Source organism: Felis catus, chromosome B2 (genome assembly GCF_018350175.1).
Source record: "Felis catus isolate Fca126 chromosome B2, F.catus_Fca126_mat1.0, whole genome shotgun sequence".
Lineage (NCBI taxonomy): Eukaryota > Metazoa > Chordata > Mammalia > Carnivora > Felidae > Felis > Felis catus.
Window position 1 is genome coordinate 33,853,776 of NC_058372.1, and position 20,073 is coordinate 33,873,848.

Genomic DNA, 20,073 nt, shown 5'->3' on the forward strand with positions numbered 1-20,073 from the left:
AGAGGCACGCCCCCAGGACAAGGGGTGTCTCAGTTATCTGAGCAGACTTCTTCAACATCCATGATTGCTGTTCTTGGAGGGAGCATGTCCCAGCCCTCACAGGCATTGGATCTAAAGAAAGGGAGGCATTGATGTGGAGGGCCCTGAATCCCAAGCCTCCTGCCGCCAGTAGCCTTGAAGCTGGCCCCCCCCACACACACAAGGCTCACCCCCATGTGCTTCAGAAATGCTGCGGTCTTCAAGTCCAGTGGGCCCCAGAGTGGGCAGTGCTCTGAGCTGAGGCCTTTGAGAGCCTAAGCGTAGAGGATGGGGAGGCAACAAGTCACGTGCCAAGTCCGCCTGACCTGGAGAGGTGCCCTGGCCCAATTCCTCCGCCAACTTTGTGTTGTTGCCTTTGTTTTCTTCCGCCTGGGAGGAGCCCCACCACCACAGTGTTAGATGGCCCTAAAAGATGTGCTTTATCCAGGGCCTGCTCTGCCTCACATCCATCCCCAGACTTTACAACTCTGTGAGGTGGGTATTTTTACTGCTTTACTATGAGGAAACTGCTCAAGGAGGTTAAGTAATTCATCCAAGGCCTCCTGTCTGGTAAGTGTGGAATTGAGACAGGATATCCCCTAATGCCACCCTTCTACGTCAGGAGGGTGGACTTGCTTTTTCCCCTCAGCAAGCTGCCTCTGGGAGCGCAGGAAGCCCCAGAAGGTTATGGGGCTGAAGAGACTTCTAAAGGGCCTCATGCCTAGGGAACTGCACTGAACAGAACCAGGGCTCTGGCCTTCCAGGGTCTGGTGCCAAGGTCCCACGCAGAGAGTGGGGCCACTGAGCACTGCAAGAGCAACAGGCTGGTTCCTGCCAGCACGGGGAGCCCCATGCAAGCAGGCAGGTGGAGCTCTTGCTCCGCGCCATGGCCCCTCTGCGGTCTCTGCAGCCGTTTGCATTTCCTGAAACCGGATCTCGGTGTCAGAGCCGCCCCCGGGCCGGGCGGGCACCTCAGCAATGGCCCTGCGCAAGGAGCTGCTTAAGTCCATCTGGTACGCTTTCACCGCACTGGACGTGGAGAAGAGCGGCAAGGTCTCCAAGTCCCAGCTCAAGGTGAGGGGCATCCGGGGCCCAGGGGAGGCCGGCAGACATGCCTCATCAGCCCCTGCAGCCCAGGAGCCAGGCATGAACGCTGTGCTGCTCCCCGGGCACTCAGCCATCCAGAGGCCCAGGCCTGGGGAGGGGAGACAGTACTGGGTAAGCAGGACAACATAGCCTGGTAGATCCTGCTGCCCACGTTCTGAGGCCCCAGGGAAGTACGTGCAGAGCTTTTGCCCAGAGCCCTGCCCCCCACCCCCAACTCTTGGGAGGGTGGAGGTGGCATCATTAGGTTTTGAAGGCCAACAGGCCAGGCGACATCCCATACTCCGTGTGTTGAGCACACGTCTCCCCAGAGTGAAGCTTGGGCACGCACCCTACTCCTTCCTGCTGCTTCCTCCTGGTTTTGAAGAGAGACAGTTAGCTAGTACTTGTCAGTCACTTCCTCCCGGAGCTGAGAGAGTGGGTTAAAGAGCCTCTCCCAGTTCCAAACCAGACTGACTTGGTCATCTTTGGCAGAGAACAGCTCCTCTGAACTCTTGTCTCCCAGGTGCAACAGCACTGGGAAGGGGCAAGGACCAAGACCCTGTTCTGCTGCTGCCCAGCTCAGCCTCCCCTCCTCCCACACACCAGGTTGGGGAACTGTTCCCTTTGGCCTTGGGACCTCAGGTAGGGAGGGGGTGGAATCTGAGCCCAGGAAGAGCTCCATCAGTGATTGTCCTATGTGCGGTTCAGTACTTGGTCCTAGACAATTCCTAGGTGATCAGAAAGTTTCCTTCCTTCCTCTAGTCCTAGCTTAGTGTGGCCTTCTCCACCCTAGTTAGTGGGGAAGAAGCAAGGCCCTAGGCCACTGAAACCAGGGAACACTGGGAGATAGGAACAGGGTAAGCCTCGGCTCTCTGTGACCTCTCTTAAGGGACCATTCATTCAATTCACATGTTTACTGAGCAACTATGTGCCTGGCGTGAAGCTAGGCCCTAAATTTCTGGTGTCCGATCTGGGCACCCCCAAAGGTGGAATGTAGCCTCAAGGAAACCTCCATTCTTAATGATTAAGGTAGGAGGTGCCTGGAAACCTGGGAGAGATGAGTGGGGCAGGATAGGCACTATGCCCCACCCCCAATCCAACCTCCTACTTTGCTGAATTTCAATGCAATAAACTTGGATGTGCCAAACTGGTCCTATCCCATAATCTACCCCTTAGCCAGACTTACGAGCATCCAAAAAATGATTCTTGGCATCCCCAGGAAAGATAGTCCGTTACCACCTTTGATCATCTGGGAGGATTCCTCAACAGGCAGGTTCTTCCTTACACTGTATTTAAATCATTTTATTGCAGATCATGTCATCTAGCAGGGGCTTCAGTACAGACAGAAGAAAAGTAGATCATCCAAAATCCATCCCTGCAAAAACCCGTGCCCTGCATCTACCTCCCACTCTCATTAATATTTTATAGAAATAATCCCAACCTCCATAGTTTGTTGTCTCCAAGATACCATTTTCTGCCTCTCTATTACCTATAGCTCCTATAACCTCTCCAGGCTATCTATGGAAGGTACAGCCCTCAGGTGGGTCCCCTTTTCCTGGCTATCAGCCAGTAAGGCTTTCTACCTTAACCTTCTTTTCTTGGCCTCCCAACTGGATCGATGCCCACACCTCACCCCCACTGGTTGGGTATTTGCAGGCAAGGTTATATTAGGAGCTTACATACTTGAACTGTCCACTGTCTGTATCCCTTCACAGTTCAAATTGAGCCCAATGCCAGCAGCTTTGGCCACATAGGATCAAAGATAGATTTCTCCCCCACTCAACAGAAAATGCATCCACTCTGAGAATCTGTGCTAGTGGTAGGAGTCTTGGGCCAGGTGGTGGGTGGGGCAGAAGTGGTAAGGCCCATGTCACACATGAGAAAGATAGGGAAGGCAGTTCTTTCCCAAGACCATAGTGGTGGATACTGGAAGAGGAGGAAGTAGTGATAGTGTTGGGGGTGGGGATGCCGGAAAGGCAAAGGAGCAATAGAGAAGTGGTCAGAAGCCAGAGGAAGAAGCAGATGAGAGGTAAACCAGTGGGGCCAACCCCACCCCTGAAAAGACTTGGGAGAGAAGGGAAAAGATCTTGGGATTAATCTATCCTCACCAACACTGTCCCTGGCCTTGGGGTCCTCAGTTGGGACCAGGCCAGAGAACTGAACCAGCCCAGCAAGCTGTGCCTGTCTGTGACAGTCACCACTTCCCTGATGTGTTGGGAGAAGGGCTGCCACTGTCTGTCAGCAAGCCCCCTGAGAATTACCCAAGGAGTCAGCATTGTTTTCTCCGGAGAAGAGAAGACTTGGAGGACAGAGCAGATGAGTCTTCCTCTCTCTGAATTCTTGTAGAAAGTACAATGGCCTTTGTCCAGTTGAGGAAAGTACAGTTAGCCAATATGAATGGCACTGCTGCCCAGGATGGATTTAGATTGAGCACAAAATTTACCAGGAGTTGAGGACTCCTCTTCCCTAGGGGAGCAGCCTTGGTTCTGAGCCTAGTGGGGGATTAGCTGAGAATTGGGGGTGAGGGGCCTGAGACTGGGGATGTGGATGCAGCAGAAAGTCTCTGGCTCGATGATATCTCAGGAGGCAGCAGGCCTACCCCTTCCCCTTGACAGGCAAGAGCTGGGGCCTTACCCACTGGGCTTTTTATTATTATTATTTTTTAATGTTTTATTTATTTTTGAGACAGAGAGAGACAGAGCATGAGCAGGGGAGGGGCAGAGAGAGAGGGAGAAAGAGAATCCGAAGCAGGCTCCAGGCTCTGAGCTGTCAGCACAGAGCCTGACGTGGGGCTCGAACTCACGAACCGTGAGATCATGACCTGAGCTGAAGTCAGACGCTTAACTGACTGAGCCATCCAGGCAACCCCGCCCCCCCCCCCTTGACTTTTTTAGGTCTTTCAGGCTCCTGAGCTTCAGGCTCTGCCTCAGGAGAGGGACAGCAGCCTTCTGCTCTGTGGAGGGGAGGTTAAGAACAACTCCAGTCCAGGAATCTGCTGGCTGCGATCTTCAGCTTTTTTGTTCTGACCCCTACCTACTGCTGGTCTCCCCAGCCTAGGATGGTGGGCAGAGGGAGGATGATTTCGTGGTGTGCAGAACACTTGACTCAGAGCCACATAGGCCTGGACTTCTAAACTCCTTCCCAGCTAGGTGACCTTGGGCAAGTGACTGCCCATCTCTGAATTTCTAGTTTCTCATCTGTAAAGCCAGTGGGTTGAACTGGGGATCTCCAAGCTATCCAGCTAGATTACTAAGATAAAAAGGGGTTTTTTTCTAAATAAATTTTGACAAAGTACATCAGGTAGGTGAAATTGATCCTTGATGCAGCCTCTCTTTTCCCTTTTCTGAGCCTCTTTCTTTGGCGCCTGCCCTCAGCCCCTTCTAGCCCTTTCTTGCTCTCAGCAGGCACACAACTCATTCAGAGATTCTCACCTTTTTGAAATCCCCAGGGCTCCTCCCTCCTGATAGTAGTTATACTTTATTATCTGCTGGTTGTAACTCTTTAAAGGATCTATATAATTTAAAAGTATCTCCTGACACCGAGATACACTTAAAAAATGATAGGCCGTATAGGAAAGAGAGATTATTTACTGTCTTTGCAACCATTAGTTGGTGCTCCTTATGGGTTCCCAAACCCCTCATATCTGAGTTCCCGAGCGAAGTCTGGGAACCGCAAGACCATGGGCCCTGGCACCTGCCCCATCCCCACACTTGATTTTTTAGGGAACTCACAAGCCCCTAGAGGAGAACCATTTCCCCGCATGCCTCCACAGGAAACAGTGAGTAAATGAAACCTCTCAAAGGTCAGTTGCTGTCAACTCAGAGGTCAGAGGTTGCCTGGGTTGGGGGGGAGACTGTGAGAGTCCTCTGTGAGGGAGCCTGAATGGCAGCTTGTGAAAACTACAGGCACCTGGACCCCACCCCTGGAAACTCTGAGTCAGTAAGTCTGGGCGGGCCCCACCGTATTTCAGTTTCACCAGCTCCCCAGGTGATTCTGATGCTCAGCCAGAGCTAATGTAGCAGAGAGATCAAGAGTAGGGCTTTAGAGGCAGACTTCCAGCAAGATGCTTAACCTCTCTGAGCCTTGATTTCCTCATCTGTAAAAGGAGGATAATGAGAGTCCCTGCCTCCAGGGCTGAGGATTGATTGAAATCAGCCCAGTGAGCTCCTGCGCATTCTGGCCTCCGCCCCTGCCATTTCCTTTCCAGCCTGACCCTCCCCTGGTCACACCCTCTCACCACCTCTAGCCCCAACCAGCACCCAGGCACAGGAAGCCTGGCAGTCTGAGGTCTACCGAGCTCTCTGGGGGAGAAGCCCTGAGCCCTGAGTGTCTGGAGCCTTAATTGCTTCTGGTCCCGACACCTGACGGCTCACAGGGATTGGAGCCTCTGTCCCGGGCCCCTCAGATTCCACTGGCAAAAGGTACAGGTGAGGAAGGTATGTCTTAGAGGACAGTGTGGACGAATGAACCGAAGTGAGGAACAGCTCAAATAACTGTACTGCCGTGTGGCAGGTTCTATCCGGGGGTGGAAAGGGGGTTTGCACAGCATCTCTTTGAATGCTGTTTTTAGAGGTACAAAAACTAAGTCCCAGTGAGGTTAATTTGCTCAGAGAGATTCAGTACATGTCTGCCTGACTTTGTATTTCTCACACTTCTTCCCATGAAGCATTTAATTTCATTCAACAGATATTTACTGAGTTTCTTATGTGCCAGACCCATGATACAGCAGTGAATAAAACAGACAAAAATCCCCCCGTGGTGGTGCTACCATCCTAGTCAGAAAATACAGATGATAAAATAAGTAAAAATGTATCACGTGATGGAAGATGATACATGACATGAGAGTAAATAAAGCAGAAATGGGGATGGAGAGTGGGGGGTTGGGGTAGAGGGGACGGGGTTATAGATTTAAATAAGGTGGTCTTGAGAAGGTGACGTCTAAGTTAAAGACCGGAAGGAGAAGAGAGTATGTGCCATGCCTGCACCTGGAAGAAGGATGTTCCAGGCTGAAGGGATGGCAAGTACAAAGGCCCTGAGGCAAATGTGTGCCTGGCAGAGTAGTGAGCAAGAGGAATGAAGTCAGAGAAGGTGCAGGAGGCCAGGTCATATGGGGCCTGAGGCCTCTGGAAGGACTTGAAATTTTACTCTGAGAAAAATGGGAACCCATTGCAGCATGTAAGTTAGACTTGAGTCAGACAAAAACATTTATCTTGTGGGGGACATGGTACTGAACTCTGGAATCAGGCCTGAGCTTAGAGTCCTTGCTGCCCTCAAGGAATGTAGAACACCCAGAAATGCTCACACAAAAAGGGAATAGCAAATAAATGTCATTATAGACCAACTTAATAACAGGGTGCATTAGTGGTTAATGGCACTCTTTGTTTTTTTATCTCTGTGGCTTTAAATTTTTGTCATAAAAACAAATCCTCTTGGTTAAAAAAAAGAATTCAGAGTGTAGAAGAATATAATTTTAGAGAAGATGAAATTTATTCAAGTAAAACATGTTACTGGTTTAAAAAAAATTCAAAGACAAACGTAATGTTAAATATGATGAACGTTCCTCCCCTCCCTGGGGAAGGATGGTGGGGTGATAGCTGTTAACAGTCTGCTGAGTCGTCTAGATTTTTCCTATATACAAATAAACACATTAGGTTGGGCCGTATGAAATTGCTGACATTTTATTGTTTCAACCTATTAAAACTGCAATTTGCTATGGTTCAACCTAATCTTTGCAAACATTTATTTTACAAACATTCCACTCTACAGCTTGGTTTTTTTCACCAACCAGTATATTATGCATATCTTTCCATGTGTGTTCATAAAAGCATAATACTAAAAATAGCACACAACTTTTATTAAACAATGAGCTCCGTACCAGGTGCTATGCTGACCTCTTCAGCATAAAAAAACCACCCTTTGGAAATTTATTTATTTACTTTATTTATTTACTTATTTATTTATTTATTTATGTTAATTTATTTTGAGAGAGATAGTGCAAGTGCAGGAGGGGTAGAGAGAGAGGGAGACAGAGAATCCAAAGCAGGCTCCACGCTGCCATCGCAGAGCCCAATGCAGGGCTGGAACCCACCAAACGGTGAGATCATGACCTGAGTCAAAACCAAGAGTCAGACATTTAACCAACTTAGCTACCCAGGCACCTCTGGGAATTTTTTTAATGTTTATTTATTTATTTGTTTATTTTTTGAGAGAGAGAGACAGAGCACAAGTGGGGGAGGGGCAGAGAGCAGGGGAGAGAGAGAGTCCCAAGCAGGCTCCACACTCAGCAGGGAGTGGGGGCTCCATCTCATGAACTGTTGAGATCATGACCTGAGCATGACTTGAGTCGGATGCATAACTGACTGAGGGCACCCAGGCGCCCCTAAGAAACCTTTTGGAGTAGGCCCCCTTATTATTCTCACAGAGGAGATAAGGTCTTAGAGATGTTAAACCACTTGCCCATAAGCACACAAGTGTCAGAGGTAAAATCTTTCCAACCACACATAGGTCCATGACACGGTGTACCTGTCCCCCTACTGAAGAAGCCTAGCTGTCTCCAATTCCTCATATTATAAACAATTCTTCAGTGAACATTCTTGTACATGTAGCTCTGTTCCCTTGAGCATCTATAGGTTAGATGATTAGAAATTTGGGGGTCATGCCCAATTTTAAGTTTGATAGGTTCTTGCCCTCCAGAGAGATTAATTCACACCTCAGCAGTAGAGCATTCAAATCCCCATTTCTTCATAGTCTCTTCAGTACCTGATATCAGTCAAGATCTACGTCCATATGTGAGGTTAAAAAATTGCACTTTGGGGGCACCTGGGTGGCTCAGTTGGTTAAGCGTCCAACTTCAGCTCAGGTCCAGTTCTCATGACTGCCTTGTTCGAGCCTGGTGCCAGGTGCTACGCTGACAGCATGGAGCCTGTTTCGGATTCTGTGTCTCCCTCTCTCTCTGCCCCTCCCCTGCTCGTGCTCTGTCTCTGTCTCTCAAAAATAAATAAACGTTGAAAAAAAATTTTTTAATTCCACTTACTACGCAGAAAGAGAACTAACATTAGCTCTGTGCAGACCTAACTCTGGCACTCTCCATAATCCTTTCCAGCCTCACAGCCTCTCCAGGTGACAGTTACTATCCCATTGTTTTACTGACAATGAAACTGAGGGGTAGAGGGTGAAGGTGTCTACCTTCTAACAGCTTAACAAAGTATATACCTCTTTCCACTAGAGGAAGCCTAAATTGTAGGGCTGATTTTTATTGGCCCAGGTTTGGTCACGTGCCTTTCCTTCAGCCAATCACCGTGACTCTGATATGCCCACCCCCTGCCCCAGGTCAGGTCAGGGTGCACGCGGTCAATTACCACAGATATTGAGAATGGGGGAGAGGTGCTTCTCAAAGAAAAATCAGGGCTCCATTACCAAATAAGGGAGAAGGCAGAGTTCATCAGGAAGAAACTTAAGATGTCCTCTAGAACAAGAGAAGCAAAACCAAATATGGCACATGAGATGATTTGAAGAGCACGGGAACCAGGGTTGGGGTGGGGGTCAGGGATGGCTTCCCAGAGAGGTATGAGCGAAAACAGAAACACCCTCTTGCTGGGTCTTCCAACTTCCCTCTTTGTTAAGTCGAGCCTGAGGCCCAGCAGAACACTGGGGGCAAGTGTCAATCCTTTGTCCCATCTTCTCTCATAAGAGAATAAAGAAGTGAAGACTTGGCATGGTACCATCCCTGGGGTGTTGCCAGCTCCTGCCTCAGGACCTGATCCTAAGCTTAACTGTTGGTGGGTGGAAGCAGCCCTTAAACACAGCATTTGTTGACTGCCTTCGGTGTGCAAAAGAGGACATAGGGGCTGGGTGGTAGAAATGAACAGAAACATTGCCTCCAGAGTTCACCATCTACCTGGAGAAAGAGTCTCAGGGTCAGTATTTTAATAGGGAGGCACACCTGGTTCCAGCCTCAGCTCGGCCACTTACTCTCAACTTCTCCAAGGCTGAGCACCTTCATCTAAAAAACGGGGATAATTATATCTGTGTATCGCAGTTGTGGATTTTAGACATGGGGTATAGAAAGCACCTCATACAGTGGCTGCCACATAGTAGGTGTGCAATAATGACCATTTTCATCATTACCACTGTGATAAGTGCTATAAGAGAACTACCTGAGGCAGTTTTATTTTTTCCTGCTTTTGTTCAAACTTCAACTTCTTTGTTCTTATATCATGGGTTTGTTAACCAACCCGTTTCCCCTCCACACCACCATGGCCACCATCCCTTCTAGGCCTTTTCCTCCACATGTCACAGACCATTTTTCGTGACCCTTCTTTGAGCCCTTTCCAGCTCCCTTCCATCTTTGAAGGGCAGTGACTGGAACTGCACTTGCCTTTCCCGGAGCTAGGCACACTGCAGCCCGAACACTGAGTCTTTGATGGAAATGATGAGACATTTGAGGCTTCTGCCCTGGTGTGACAGCCACCTCCCTGCTGATAGATAGCCCAGCATCCTGGGAAGCACCTGGGCTTTGGGATCTTCAGAGCTGGATTTGAATCCCAGACTCTTGCTTACTGTGAATCCTTGGGCAAGTTATTGAATCCCTCGAGCCTCAGTGTCCTTGTCTGTAGAAAGAGGACATCCCTACCTGACGAAGTGGCTAAGAACATGGCTGCGTGGGTTTGAAGCCCAGCTCTTTCACCTCATCTGTAAAATGGGGATATTAACAGTTGTTATGGGGATTAAATGAATTATGTGTAAAGTACTTCACTCAGTGTGCTTAGTGCGTAGTAAGGGTATACGCTTTAGGTTTCTTTTTTTTGTTTGTTTGTTTTTTATTGAAGTATAATTGTCATATAACATCTTAGTTTCAGGTATACAGCATAATGATGTGATATTTGTATATATTGTGAAATGATCACCACAATGTCTAGTTCACATCTGTCACCATACATACTTACCCAACTTTTTTCTTTTCTTTTTTTTTTTACAACTTTTTTCTTGTAATGAGAATTTTTAAGATCCACTCTTAGCAACTTTCAAATATGTATGCAGTATTATTAACTATAGTCTCCATGTTTTACTTTACATCCTCATAACTTATTTTATAATTGGAAGTTGTACCTTTTGACCCCCCCTTCATGCATTCCACCTACCTCCTACCCCCTGCCCCTGGTAACCACGTCTGCTTTCTGTATCTGTGAGCTTACGGGGGAGGGGGTGTTTATTTGTTTTTTAGATTCCACATGTAAGTGAGATCATATGGTATATATTTTTCTCTAATTTTCACTTAGCATAGTGCCCTCAAGTTCCACCCACGTTGTTGCAAATGGCAAGATTTCCTTCTTTTTTATGACTGAATTGTATTCCGTTGTCTATATAAATAAATACGTAAGTTTTAGTTATGATTGAATTGCATCATGTGTGCAGAGGACTTAGCCAGGATGGGAATGGGGACAAGCCAGGGAACAGTCCTCTGGCCCAGTTTTGGTTGGGGCACAGGAAGGCAAACTGCCACTCTGTCTCAGGTGCTGTCCCACAACCTGTACACGGTCCTGCACATCCCCCACGACCCTGTGGCTCTGGAGGAGCACTTCCGGGACGATGACGATGGCCCCGTGTCCAGCCAAGGATACATGCCTTACCTCAACAAGTACATCCTGGACAAGGTGGGGCCTAGCTTGAGGGGGCACCTCTAACCTCTCCCCACTCCCCAGTCTGGCCAGCACCCCAATACACTGCCACCCCAACTCCTCCCACCTATAAACCCCCACTTCTGTCCCCACTGTCCATCCCTACCCTCCCAGCTCCTTCTTTCACACTGCAGCCCCCTGTCCCCCTCCCTGCTTCCCTTAACTCACCCTCAAATCTCCCTCACCTCAGCCTCCACACTTCCACCCCATTCCTACCTAGGCTCACCCCCCATTTCCAGCTGTAACCTTTACAGAAGGCTCTCCAGCCTCCCCAGTGCTGTGCCCCCTGCTCCTCCCAGCTGTCACTCTCTTCTCTTCTCTTCTTGATTGTCCATCCTCCCTTGGCCTCCGCTTCTTTTTCCCCTGGGCTGAGGGGCTAGTGTTTCTCTGTTGGGAGGGGACTTGGGTGGGTGTGGATTGGTGTGGGAGGTGTGGAATCAGCTAGTTACCTGGTAAGCAGCTCAGGGATTCCTCAAGTTAGAGCCCCAACTTGGCAGGGTAGGGAGCAGGGGAGTAGGTGACCCCAAGAAAGCAGCTGCAGGCTTGTTTGGTGGTAGAGCAAGGATGGGGCGGCCTTTGGGCTGACATGCAGGCCTGGTGGCAGGTGGAGGAGGGGGCCTTCGTTAAGGAGCACTTTGATGAGCTGTGTTGGACCCTGACGGCCAAGAAGAACTATCGGGTGGACAGCAACGGGAACAGCATGCTCTCCAATGAGGATGCCTTCCGCCTCTGGTGCCTCTTCAACTTCCTGTCTGAGGACAAGTACCCTCTGATCATGGTTCCTGATGAGGTGAGGGTAATGGCAGCCCCAGAATCACTGGGGCCAGGCCTCAGCAAAACCATGAATCATCTCTGCAACTTTCCCACAACCCCCTTCTTCTTGGTCTTCCCATGCTGGTGCCTCTCTGCCCCCAGCTGTCCCCAGATGCTAGATTTGCCCGGACCAAAATAATTGTGCCGTCCTCCAGGGAGAACCAAAACTACACTTACTTCAAGCCTCTGTTAACCCTCAGAGTAGGAAAATGACCTGTAGATTCTATTTACACAGAGCTGTAAATGCCTGATACCTTACTGGGCTTTTAAAAATGAAAACCATTTAAGATCAAATGGCAGGACTTAAGGCACCGTAGCAGTCTGAGAAGGGTACTATATGAGAGGGAGACTTTCCTGGGATAGCTGTCCAATTACCCCAAGGGGGTGGGGCAACCAAATCTGGCTCTGGCTCTAGATTTTTCCCTTCCTGTCTTCTGTAATTTGGGGAGAGCCAGGGCCAACCCAAATCAGGGCTCCAGAGAGGGTATGCTGGGGGTAGAGGCTCTACTGCCTCAACTCAGGTGCCCCCCAACCCACTTCCCACCTCTCTCCCCCATCTGTTCAGCCTTCTCCTGACCTTTTGGTGACTATGAAGATGCCAGGGTCAGTTTAGGTCTTAAGGTGTAGAGGGGAGGAATCCTCCGTGTTTACAAGTCCTGGCACATCCAACTGCACTCAGATTTGTCTCCTTGCTTCTGTTTGTGGGAAGGGTGAGGGAAATATCTAATCCCTGAACTGGTACACACCCCCCCCCACACACACACTCCCAGCTGAGACCCAGGAGCCTCCAGAGCAAGAGAGTTTCCCAAGAACCTGCTGGGGCAGGAAAGGGACATGTGTCTCTCTACACCTGGTTCAGCACCCCTGTCAGACTCCCGTCAGGGCAAGGTGGCCCCTCATTGGCCAGAAGGCTGCTTGCTGCTGCGATCAACATGTATGAACAAACTGCAGCAGGATGTACCCCAACCACTACTTCCTGTTCCTCTGTAGCAGGTTTCCTGTCCCTGCCCTGCTTACCACCACCCCCAAACCCCTTAACCTCCCATAAGGAAAGGATCCTCTGGGTTGGAGCTTGGGCTTGGAATAAGGACTCAGATGGGATTCAGGAGATCTGAATCGAGTTCTTGCTGCCACCAAGTTGCTGTATGATTTAGCACAAGCCACTTCCCCCTTTGGGCCTCAGTGTTGTCATCTGCAAAGTAAGGGTATTGGATGACAGGGCCTTTGCACCCCCTCTGACATGTTCTATGATTTGCTGCCTCTGTCTGGCCCCTAGCCCTCGGCCTTCACCCTGCCTTTAATTTAAAGCATGAAGGAGTGGGACGTGGGACTGGAGGTTGGGGAGGGGAAGGGGATGCCTGAATTGAGGTTGGGGCTCCAGGATCCCCTCCCAAATCTACCCTGGTTTCCACCAACATTTAGTCCTCTGGTCCCCCACTCCCTGTACCTGGTCACCCCTGTCTAGGCTCTGGGGAGCGAGAGGGGGCACCCTCTGGTATTGTCGCAGGCAACACTGCCTGCTGCAGCCACCAGGCTTTCCTTCTCCTCCAGGTGGAATACCTGCTGAAGAAGGTGCTCAGCAGCATGAGCTTGGAGGTGGGCTTGGGTGAGCTGGAAGAGCTGCTGGCCCAGGAAGCCCAGGCAGCCCAGACCAGCGGAGGGCTCAGCGTCTGGCAGTTCCTGGAGCTCTTCAACTCGGGGCGCTGCCTTCGAGGTGTGGGGCGGGACACTCTCAGCATGGCCATCCATGAAGTCTATCAGGAACTCATCCAAGATGTCCTGAAGCAGGTCAGGCCAAGCTGGGAACTGGAGGAGGACCCCCAGCTGGGGTGGATGGGGCGTGCCGGTGAGGCCTCTGACTCTGCTCTGGCTGGCAGGGCTACCTGTGGAAGCGAGGGCACCTGAGGAGGAACTGGACAGAACGCTGGTTCCAGCTGCAGCCCAGCTGCCTCTGCTATTTTGGGAGTGAAGAGTGCAAGGAGAAAAGGGGCACCATCCCACTGGACGCACAGTGCTGCGTGGAGGTGAGGGAGACGGTGAAGGGGTAGAACACAGGTGTGAATTTTGCTAACGGTTTCAGAAGAGATGGCTTATGCCTCACACAACACAGCAAAATGTTCTAGGAATCCTCTTGAAAAGTTTTTCTCCTTCACCCAAATTCCATTCCCTTTGACAACTCTATACCTCCCTCATCTTTCTCCACATCCCTCTCCTTTCCCTCCCTTGGCTCTGTCCCGTTATTATTTTAGTGGCTTAAAACAATTCTTTAAATTGTGGTAAAAAGGGGGGGGGAGGGGCATCTGGGTGGGTCAGTCGGTTGAATGTCTGATTCTTGATTTCCACTTAGGTCATGATCTCATGGTTTGTGGGTTCAAGCCCCCAGTCGGGCTCTGTGATGACAGTTCAGAGCCTGGGGCCTGCTTTGGATTCCATGTCTCCCTCTCTCTCCGCCCCTCTCCGATTCATGTTTTCTCTCTCTCTCTCTTTGTCTCACTCTTTCTCAGAAGTAAGTAAACATTAAACTTTTTTTTAGTTGTAGTAAAAACTACACATCTATCATGAAATTTGCCATTTAAGTGTACAGTTCATAGCATTAAGTACATCCACAATGTTGTGTCATCATTACCACTATTTCCAAAGCTTTTTCATCATCCCAAACAGAAACTCTCTACCCATTAAAAAAGAACTCATCCCCTCCCCCACCCCCTGCTAACCTCTTTTCTACTTTCTGTCTCCATAAATTTGCCTGTTCTAGGTACCTGGAGTAGAATGGAATCATATAATATTTGTCCCTTTGTGACTGGCTTCTTTTACTCAGCATAATGTTCCAAGGTTCATCCATGCTGTGGTGTGGATCAGAACTTCACTCCTTTTTATGGCTGAATAATGTTCCATTGTGTAGACAGACATTTTGTTTACCTACTCATTCATTAATGGACAATCGGTTGTTTCCGTCTTTTTGCTGTTGTGAATAATGCTGGTTTGGACATCCATACAGAAGTTTCCGGGTAGGCATATGTTTTCACTTCTCCGGGTACACACTGAGGAGTAGAATTGCGAGATCATATGGAAATGCTGTTTAACTTTTTAAGGAATAGCCAAATTGTTTTCCATAGCAGCCATACCACCTTACATTTTCACCAGCAGTGTATGTGGGTTCCACTGTCTACATCCTCATCAACATTTGTTGTTTTACATTTTTAAAAATCATCCTAGGCTCTGCCCATTTTTTGTCACGTAAGAAAACAGGTGTCACTGAGGACAGAGCATAGAGCTGGGCAGAAAACTGAGCCCCACCACTAACAGGCAGTGTGAATTGGGCACGCTCCGCGACCTGTGAGAGCCTCAGTTTCTTTTTCTGTAAAGTGGAGCCAATAATGCCTGCCTGGCAAGGTTGTTTGGGAGGTGTGAAAAAAATGATGCATATATAGCACTACTACGGCCTCTAGAGCATAAGAAGTTCAATATGTGGCAGCTGTTATTCTCCGCTAGAATATGACTTAGGGGAGGCAGGGATTTCGGTCTGTTAGGCACACCTCCACCTCGGTATCCTAAATGCCTAGAACGATGAGCCGCCTGCAGTAGACACTCCAAAATATCTGTGGAATGAATGAGTGGAGAACTTTCTCAACAGGCAGGGCTATGTGAAAATGAATGATTTGGATAGTGAGGACCATGTCACAGGAGGTGTTCAAGAATGATCTGCATAAGCACTCAGTAATGGGCTACATGCTAGGCCCTATGGAGAGACACCAAATGAAAACGGCCCCGCCCTACCTCCAAAGAGCGGGGACTACAAGAGTTATGGAGACAGTACGCCCATAACTAACCCCCATGCCAAGCCATCCAGGCTCCTGGCAGAGTAGGAGCGGTGCCCAGGGTGGACGGTCAGCGAGGACCGGTAGGGGATGGAACTGGAGCGTCTCTGCGGCCGGTGTGGCCCTGACCCCAGTGAAGCCAGAGTATCTGGGGCCACTTGCCCTCTCCCAGGTGCTGCCCGACCGAGAGGGGAAGCGCTGCATGTTCTGCGTGAAGACAGCCTCCCGAACGTACGAGATGAGCGCCTCAGACACACGCCAGCGCCAGGAATGGACAGCTGGTGAGTGCTCGCCGCCGGCTGGCTTGGGTCGCCTCCTTAGTGAAAAGGGGGTGGTAACACTGTCCAGCGGGAGGCCAGAGACTGACTCGAGCAACTCCTAAGGCCCCTTTCCGGAGGTGGACCACCTCGAGGACCCCGCTGCCCCCGGCTAGCCTTCTGCTGACCCCCTCCCTCCCTCTCCCGCCGCAGCCATCCAGACCGCGATCCGGCTGCAGGCGGAGGGGAAGACGTCGTTGCACAAGGACCTGAAGCAGAAGCGGCGCGAGCAGCGGGAGCAGCGGGAGCGGCGCCGGGCAGCCAAGGAGGAGGAGCTGCTGCGGCTGCAGCAGCTGCAGGAGGAGAAGGAACGGAAGCTGCAGGAGCTGGAGTTGCTACAGGAGGCGCAGCGGCAAGCCGAGCGCCTGTTGCAGGAGGAGGAGGAGCGACGCCGCAGCCAGCATCGCGAGCTGCAGCAGACCCTCGAGGGCCAATTGCGCGAGGCGGAGCAGGTGGGGACGGCACCCGGCGGGGGACAGCGGGCAGAGAGATGCTGGGAGACCCGGCTAGAGAGCTGAAGGCCGGGGGCGGGGCCTGGGCCGGGGCGGAGCCCACGGGCTGGGGAAGGAGGTGCGTGGAGGCGGGGCTTGGAATGAGGGCCTGGGAACGGAGCCTGTGCACCTGAATGAAACAAGCGTATGGGACAGGGCCAGTGCCAGGGGCGGGATAAGGGGTGGGAGTGCAGGAGGAACCTATCCAAGTGATGGCTGGAGATGGAAGACGGGGTGGGGCTGGAGCTGAGTGCTACAGGTGTAGAATTCGGACGCCTTGGCTGGAGGCGGGGCTTGGACAGAGGAGCAACTAAAGACGGCGGTTGGGGATGAGTTTGGACCAACGCTGGACTAGGTTGGACTACACTTGATCTAAGTTTACAGTGGAACCAGTTCGGGGAACGCAGGATGGGAGGAAGGAGGGACGAATGTGGAGGCGGATAGGCATGTAGGTGAATTAGATATAGGATTTAAGAGATCTAGAACTGGAGTTACAGACACCTGGATTCAATCCCAGCTCTGCCCCTTAGGAGCCTCGTGATCTCAGGCAAGTTAGCCTCTCTGTGCCTCATTTACTTATCAGTGACATGTTGGTGCTAACAGAACTGTACTCTTAGAGGTATGGTGAGGATCAAGTGAAGGAACACCTTTTGTTGTTACAACAATTATTATAATTATAGTCACTCCCTGCCTAGTACTAGCCTTAATTATAGTTATAATGCCTAATATTAATAGGACATAATACTGATTATTAAGGCTGGTGCCAGGCAGGGGGTGACGAGCCCCTTTCCCCCATGTAGCCTCTGTTCACTGACCATTATCTGACCTAGTCAGGCTCCCGGAAAGGGGTCAGATCAGGAAACCCCAACATGAAGGAGCCCCCCCCAGACCCTCACCGGGAGACAGCTAGTTGGGCCAGCCTAGCGGAGCCCTGGGGAAAGGGCAGCCTACCGGCGGCCTTCCCTGCCCCACGCCGTGCCCCCTGGACGCGGCTCTGTGTCCCCGCGCAGGCCCGGGCCTCCATGCAAGCTGAGATGGAACTGAAGAAGGAGGAGGCTGCCCGGCAGCGGCAGCGCATCCAAGAGCTGGAGGAGATGCAGCAGAGGCTTCAGGAGGCCCTGCAACTGGAGGTGAAAGCGCGGCGGGATGAGGAGGCTGTGCGCCTAGCCCAGACCAGGTAGGACTGAGCGGGACCCCTCCTGGTTCCCCTCCCTGACTCCCCAGCGTCCCGCTGGCGGGGCACCCGCGAGGTGCCTCGGCCGTGGAGACGACACAGTGTGCGCCCGGCAGACTGCTGGAGGAGGAGGAGGAGAAGCTGAAGCAGCTGCTGCAGCTGAAAGAGGAGCAGGAGCGCTACATCGAGCGGGCGCAGCAGGAGAAGCAAGAGCTGCAGCAGGAGATGGCGCTGCAGAGCCGCTCCCTGCAGCGAGCCCAGCAGCAGCTGGAGGAGGTGCGGCAGAACCGGCAGAGGGCCGACGAGGACGTGGAGGTGAGGCCCGCAGTGGCAGAGGGTGGAGGCCGGCGGGGTGAGCGCCTTAACCCGCAGGATCCGGAGCCTTCCCTGAAACCCCGAAAACCCTGAAACCCTTCCTGGCTGTGTGGCCTCAGGCCGGTTGCCTGACCTTTCTGAGTTTCAACTCCTTCACCTGGGGAAGGGGACCGGTAACAGCATTGTTATGAAGACCAAAGGAGATGACATGTGGTATTTAGCATGCAGCAAGTGCGGAGGGAACATTAGCTGCAATTTGCTTCCTGGTTATTGATCCGCGCAAAACGTTCTCATACTCTTCCAAGCCCCTCCCTTGCTGTCCCTATACCTTGGCTCTAATCTCCGTGGAAGAGGGGTTGATGTCGTCGTCGTCGTCGTTGTTGTTCTTTTACAATTTTTGATGTTCTTATTAATGTCATTTTATTCGCTTCGTTGGCCGACGTGGTCATAGTAAAAAATTTGAACACAGAAATATGTACCATGGAAAGGGAAAGTTCCTCCGTGGTTCCCTCACCCTACAACCACTGCTAATGGCTGGGTGAGCAGTGGAGCAGAGCTTTTGCATTAGGTCCTGCAGGGGTGGTGTGGTGCGGTGGTCAACGTCGGTCCCTGGGCAAGTCACTTAACCTCTTTTGCCCTTCCTTGTTGTTCGCCTCTGCTCTGGAGGTTAACTAAAATAATAAATATGCTTTGCACATCTTAGCTGCTTAATGAATGGAAACCATAATTATGATTATTTTTGACCCTTTGGGGACCCACGAGACCCCTGAAACTGGAAGCTAACTCTGTTCACATATCTCAGTCTTTATGAACCTGCGTGAGTTTTTCTGGGGAGGTGATCAATAATAGCCTTTGTCAGATTCTAAGGGGCCTGCAAACCTGAAAAGGTCAAGGCACCCTGTTTAGGATGGTCTGTTTAATGGGTCTCTGACCCACTCCCCATTGGCCCTGTCCCCCACAGGCTGCCCAGAAGAAGCTGCGCCAGGCCAGCACCAATGTGAAACACTGGAATGTTCAGATGAACCGACTCATGCATCCAATTGAGCCCGGAGGTGAGAAGGGGTAGACCCTGGAGCTTTCTCTGGAGTGGGGAGAGGGAAAGGAAGGAGAAAGGGATACCTCCAGATCTACAGAGTCTGCAGGGGATCAAAGGTCAGGAGGTTCTCCTTTACCCCAGGGACTGAGGCAAGGCCCTTCAACCTGTCCCCTTTGCACGCACCTTTCTCCTTACTCACGGCTGCCTTTTCTCTGCCAGACAAGCGTCCCACCACCAGCAGCTCCTTCACAGGCTTCCAGCCCCTTCCACTTGCCCGCCGTGACTCCTCCTTAAAGCGCCTGACCCGCTGGGGATCCCAGGGCAACAGGACCCCCTCACCCAGCAACAGTGAGCAGCTGAAGTCCCTCAACGGTGGGGATGAGGCTCCCATCTCGGCTTCCACCCCCCAGGAAGATAAACTGGACCCATCGCCAGAAAATTAGCCTCTGCTATCCCCTTCTCCAGCCCCCAACCTCATACCCACCAGAACCTGGCCACAGCTGGCCTGTGGGTGATGCCAACCCCTGCAGAAGAGGGAGCTGAGGACCTGGTGCCAGGAGCCCAGGCCCTCTAACCATGAAACGGTCTAGAACGGAGCCTTGTTTATTTTGGGCACCAGCCCCAGACCCCTGACCACTGAGGCTGTCTGGGATGTTGATCCTTGAGAACTTGATCCTGTGCCTTAACCCCAAGGACCCTATGCCCTGGGCTGGAAAAGAGACCAAACAAGCAAGCAAGCCAGCGGCATGTGCCCTCAGACTGCCACCAAGCTGTAGAGGCACATTTCTAAATAAAAACTGCCCTTGGAGTGAATCCTTGATCAGGTCTGCCGTCCATCTCTCCTGCCACATCCTCGCTTCCTTCCTCAAGTCCAGTTATAAGTCTCAGGAGTGAGTGGAGTGCAGTGGCTAGGAAAGTACATTCTGCCACTTACCAACTGGGTGACTTTGGTCAAGTTTGTTCACCTCACAGTGTTTCAGTTCCTGTGTTGGTAAAACAGGAATAATAATAAGATGTAACTTACAGGGTTGTTGTGAGGATCAAGTGCTTGGCACATGAGCAAGGACTATTATTAGTATCACCCAAAAGTGTTTACTGAGCATCTATTCTATGCCCCACAACTTCCCTGTTATTTAATTCTCATGGCAACCCTGAGAGGTGGATGTTATTATTCGCATTTTACAGGTGGGGAAATTGAGGCTCAGAGAGGTCAGATAACTTGCCCAAAGCCTTCCAAACTTGCTTCTTTTCCCATATTATTTGACTCACTGGCCTTGTCACCCAAGGCAGAATATGGGAATCTAAGATGCTCCTTTCCTCTCATCCCC

The 20,073-nt window shown here is 51.0% G+C and overlaps 1 protein-coding gene across 3 annotated transcripts; it reads left to right on the forward strand.

The window, feature by feature from the left end:
• The first annotated feature begins 281 nt into the window (after window positions 1-281).
• On the forward strand, window positions 282-19,558 carry DEF6 (DEF6 guanine nucleotide exchange factor). Of its 3 annotated transcripts, none has more exons than XM_006931639.4 (11): window positions 282-513; window positions 10,617-10,757; window positions 11,386-11,571; window positions 13,146-13,382; window positions 13,472-13,618; window positions 15,585-15,693; window positions 15,883-16,181; window positions 17,231-17,397; window positions 17,511-17,709; window positions 18,671-18,761; window positions 18,965-19,558. In XM_006931639.4, the coding sequence occupies exons 1-11, from the start codon at window positions 439-441 to the stop codon at window positions 19,186-19,188; spliced, it is 1,875 nt and encodes a 624-aa protein (XP_006931701.1). In that variant the 5' UTR covers window positions 282-438; the 3' UTR covers window positions 19,189-19,558. The 3 variants fall into 3 exon arrangements, with proteins under 3 accessions (XP_006931701.1, XP_023109661.1, XP_044913360.1); XM_023253893.2 differs by lacking the exon at window positions 282-513 and adding an exon at window positions 593-1,092; XM_045057425.1 differs by lacking the exon at window positions 282-513 and adding an exon at window positions 4,067-5,540.
• Window positions 19,559-20,073: the final 515 nt, after the last annotated feature.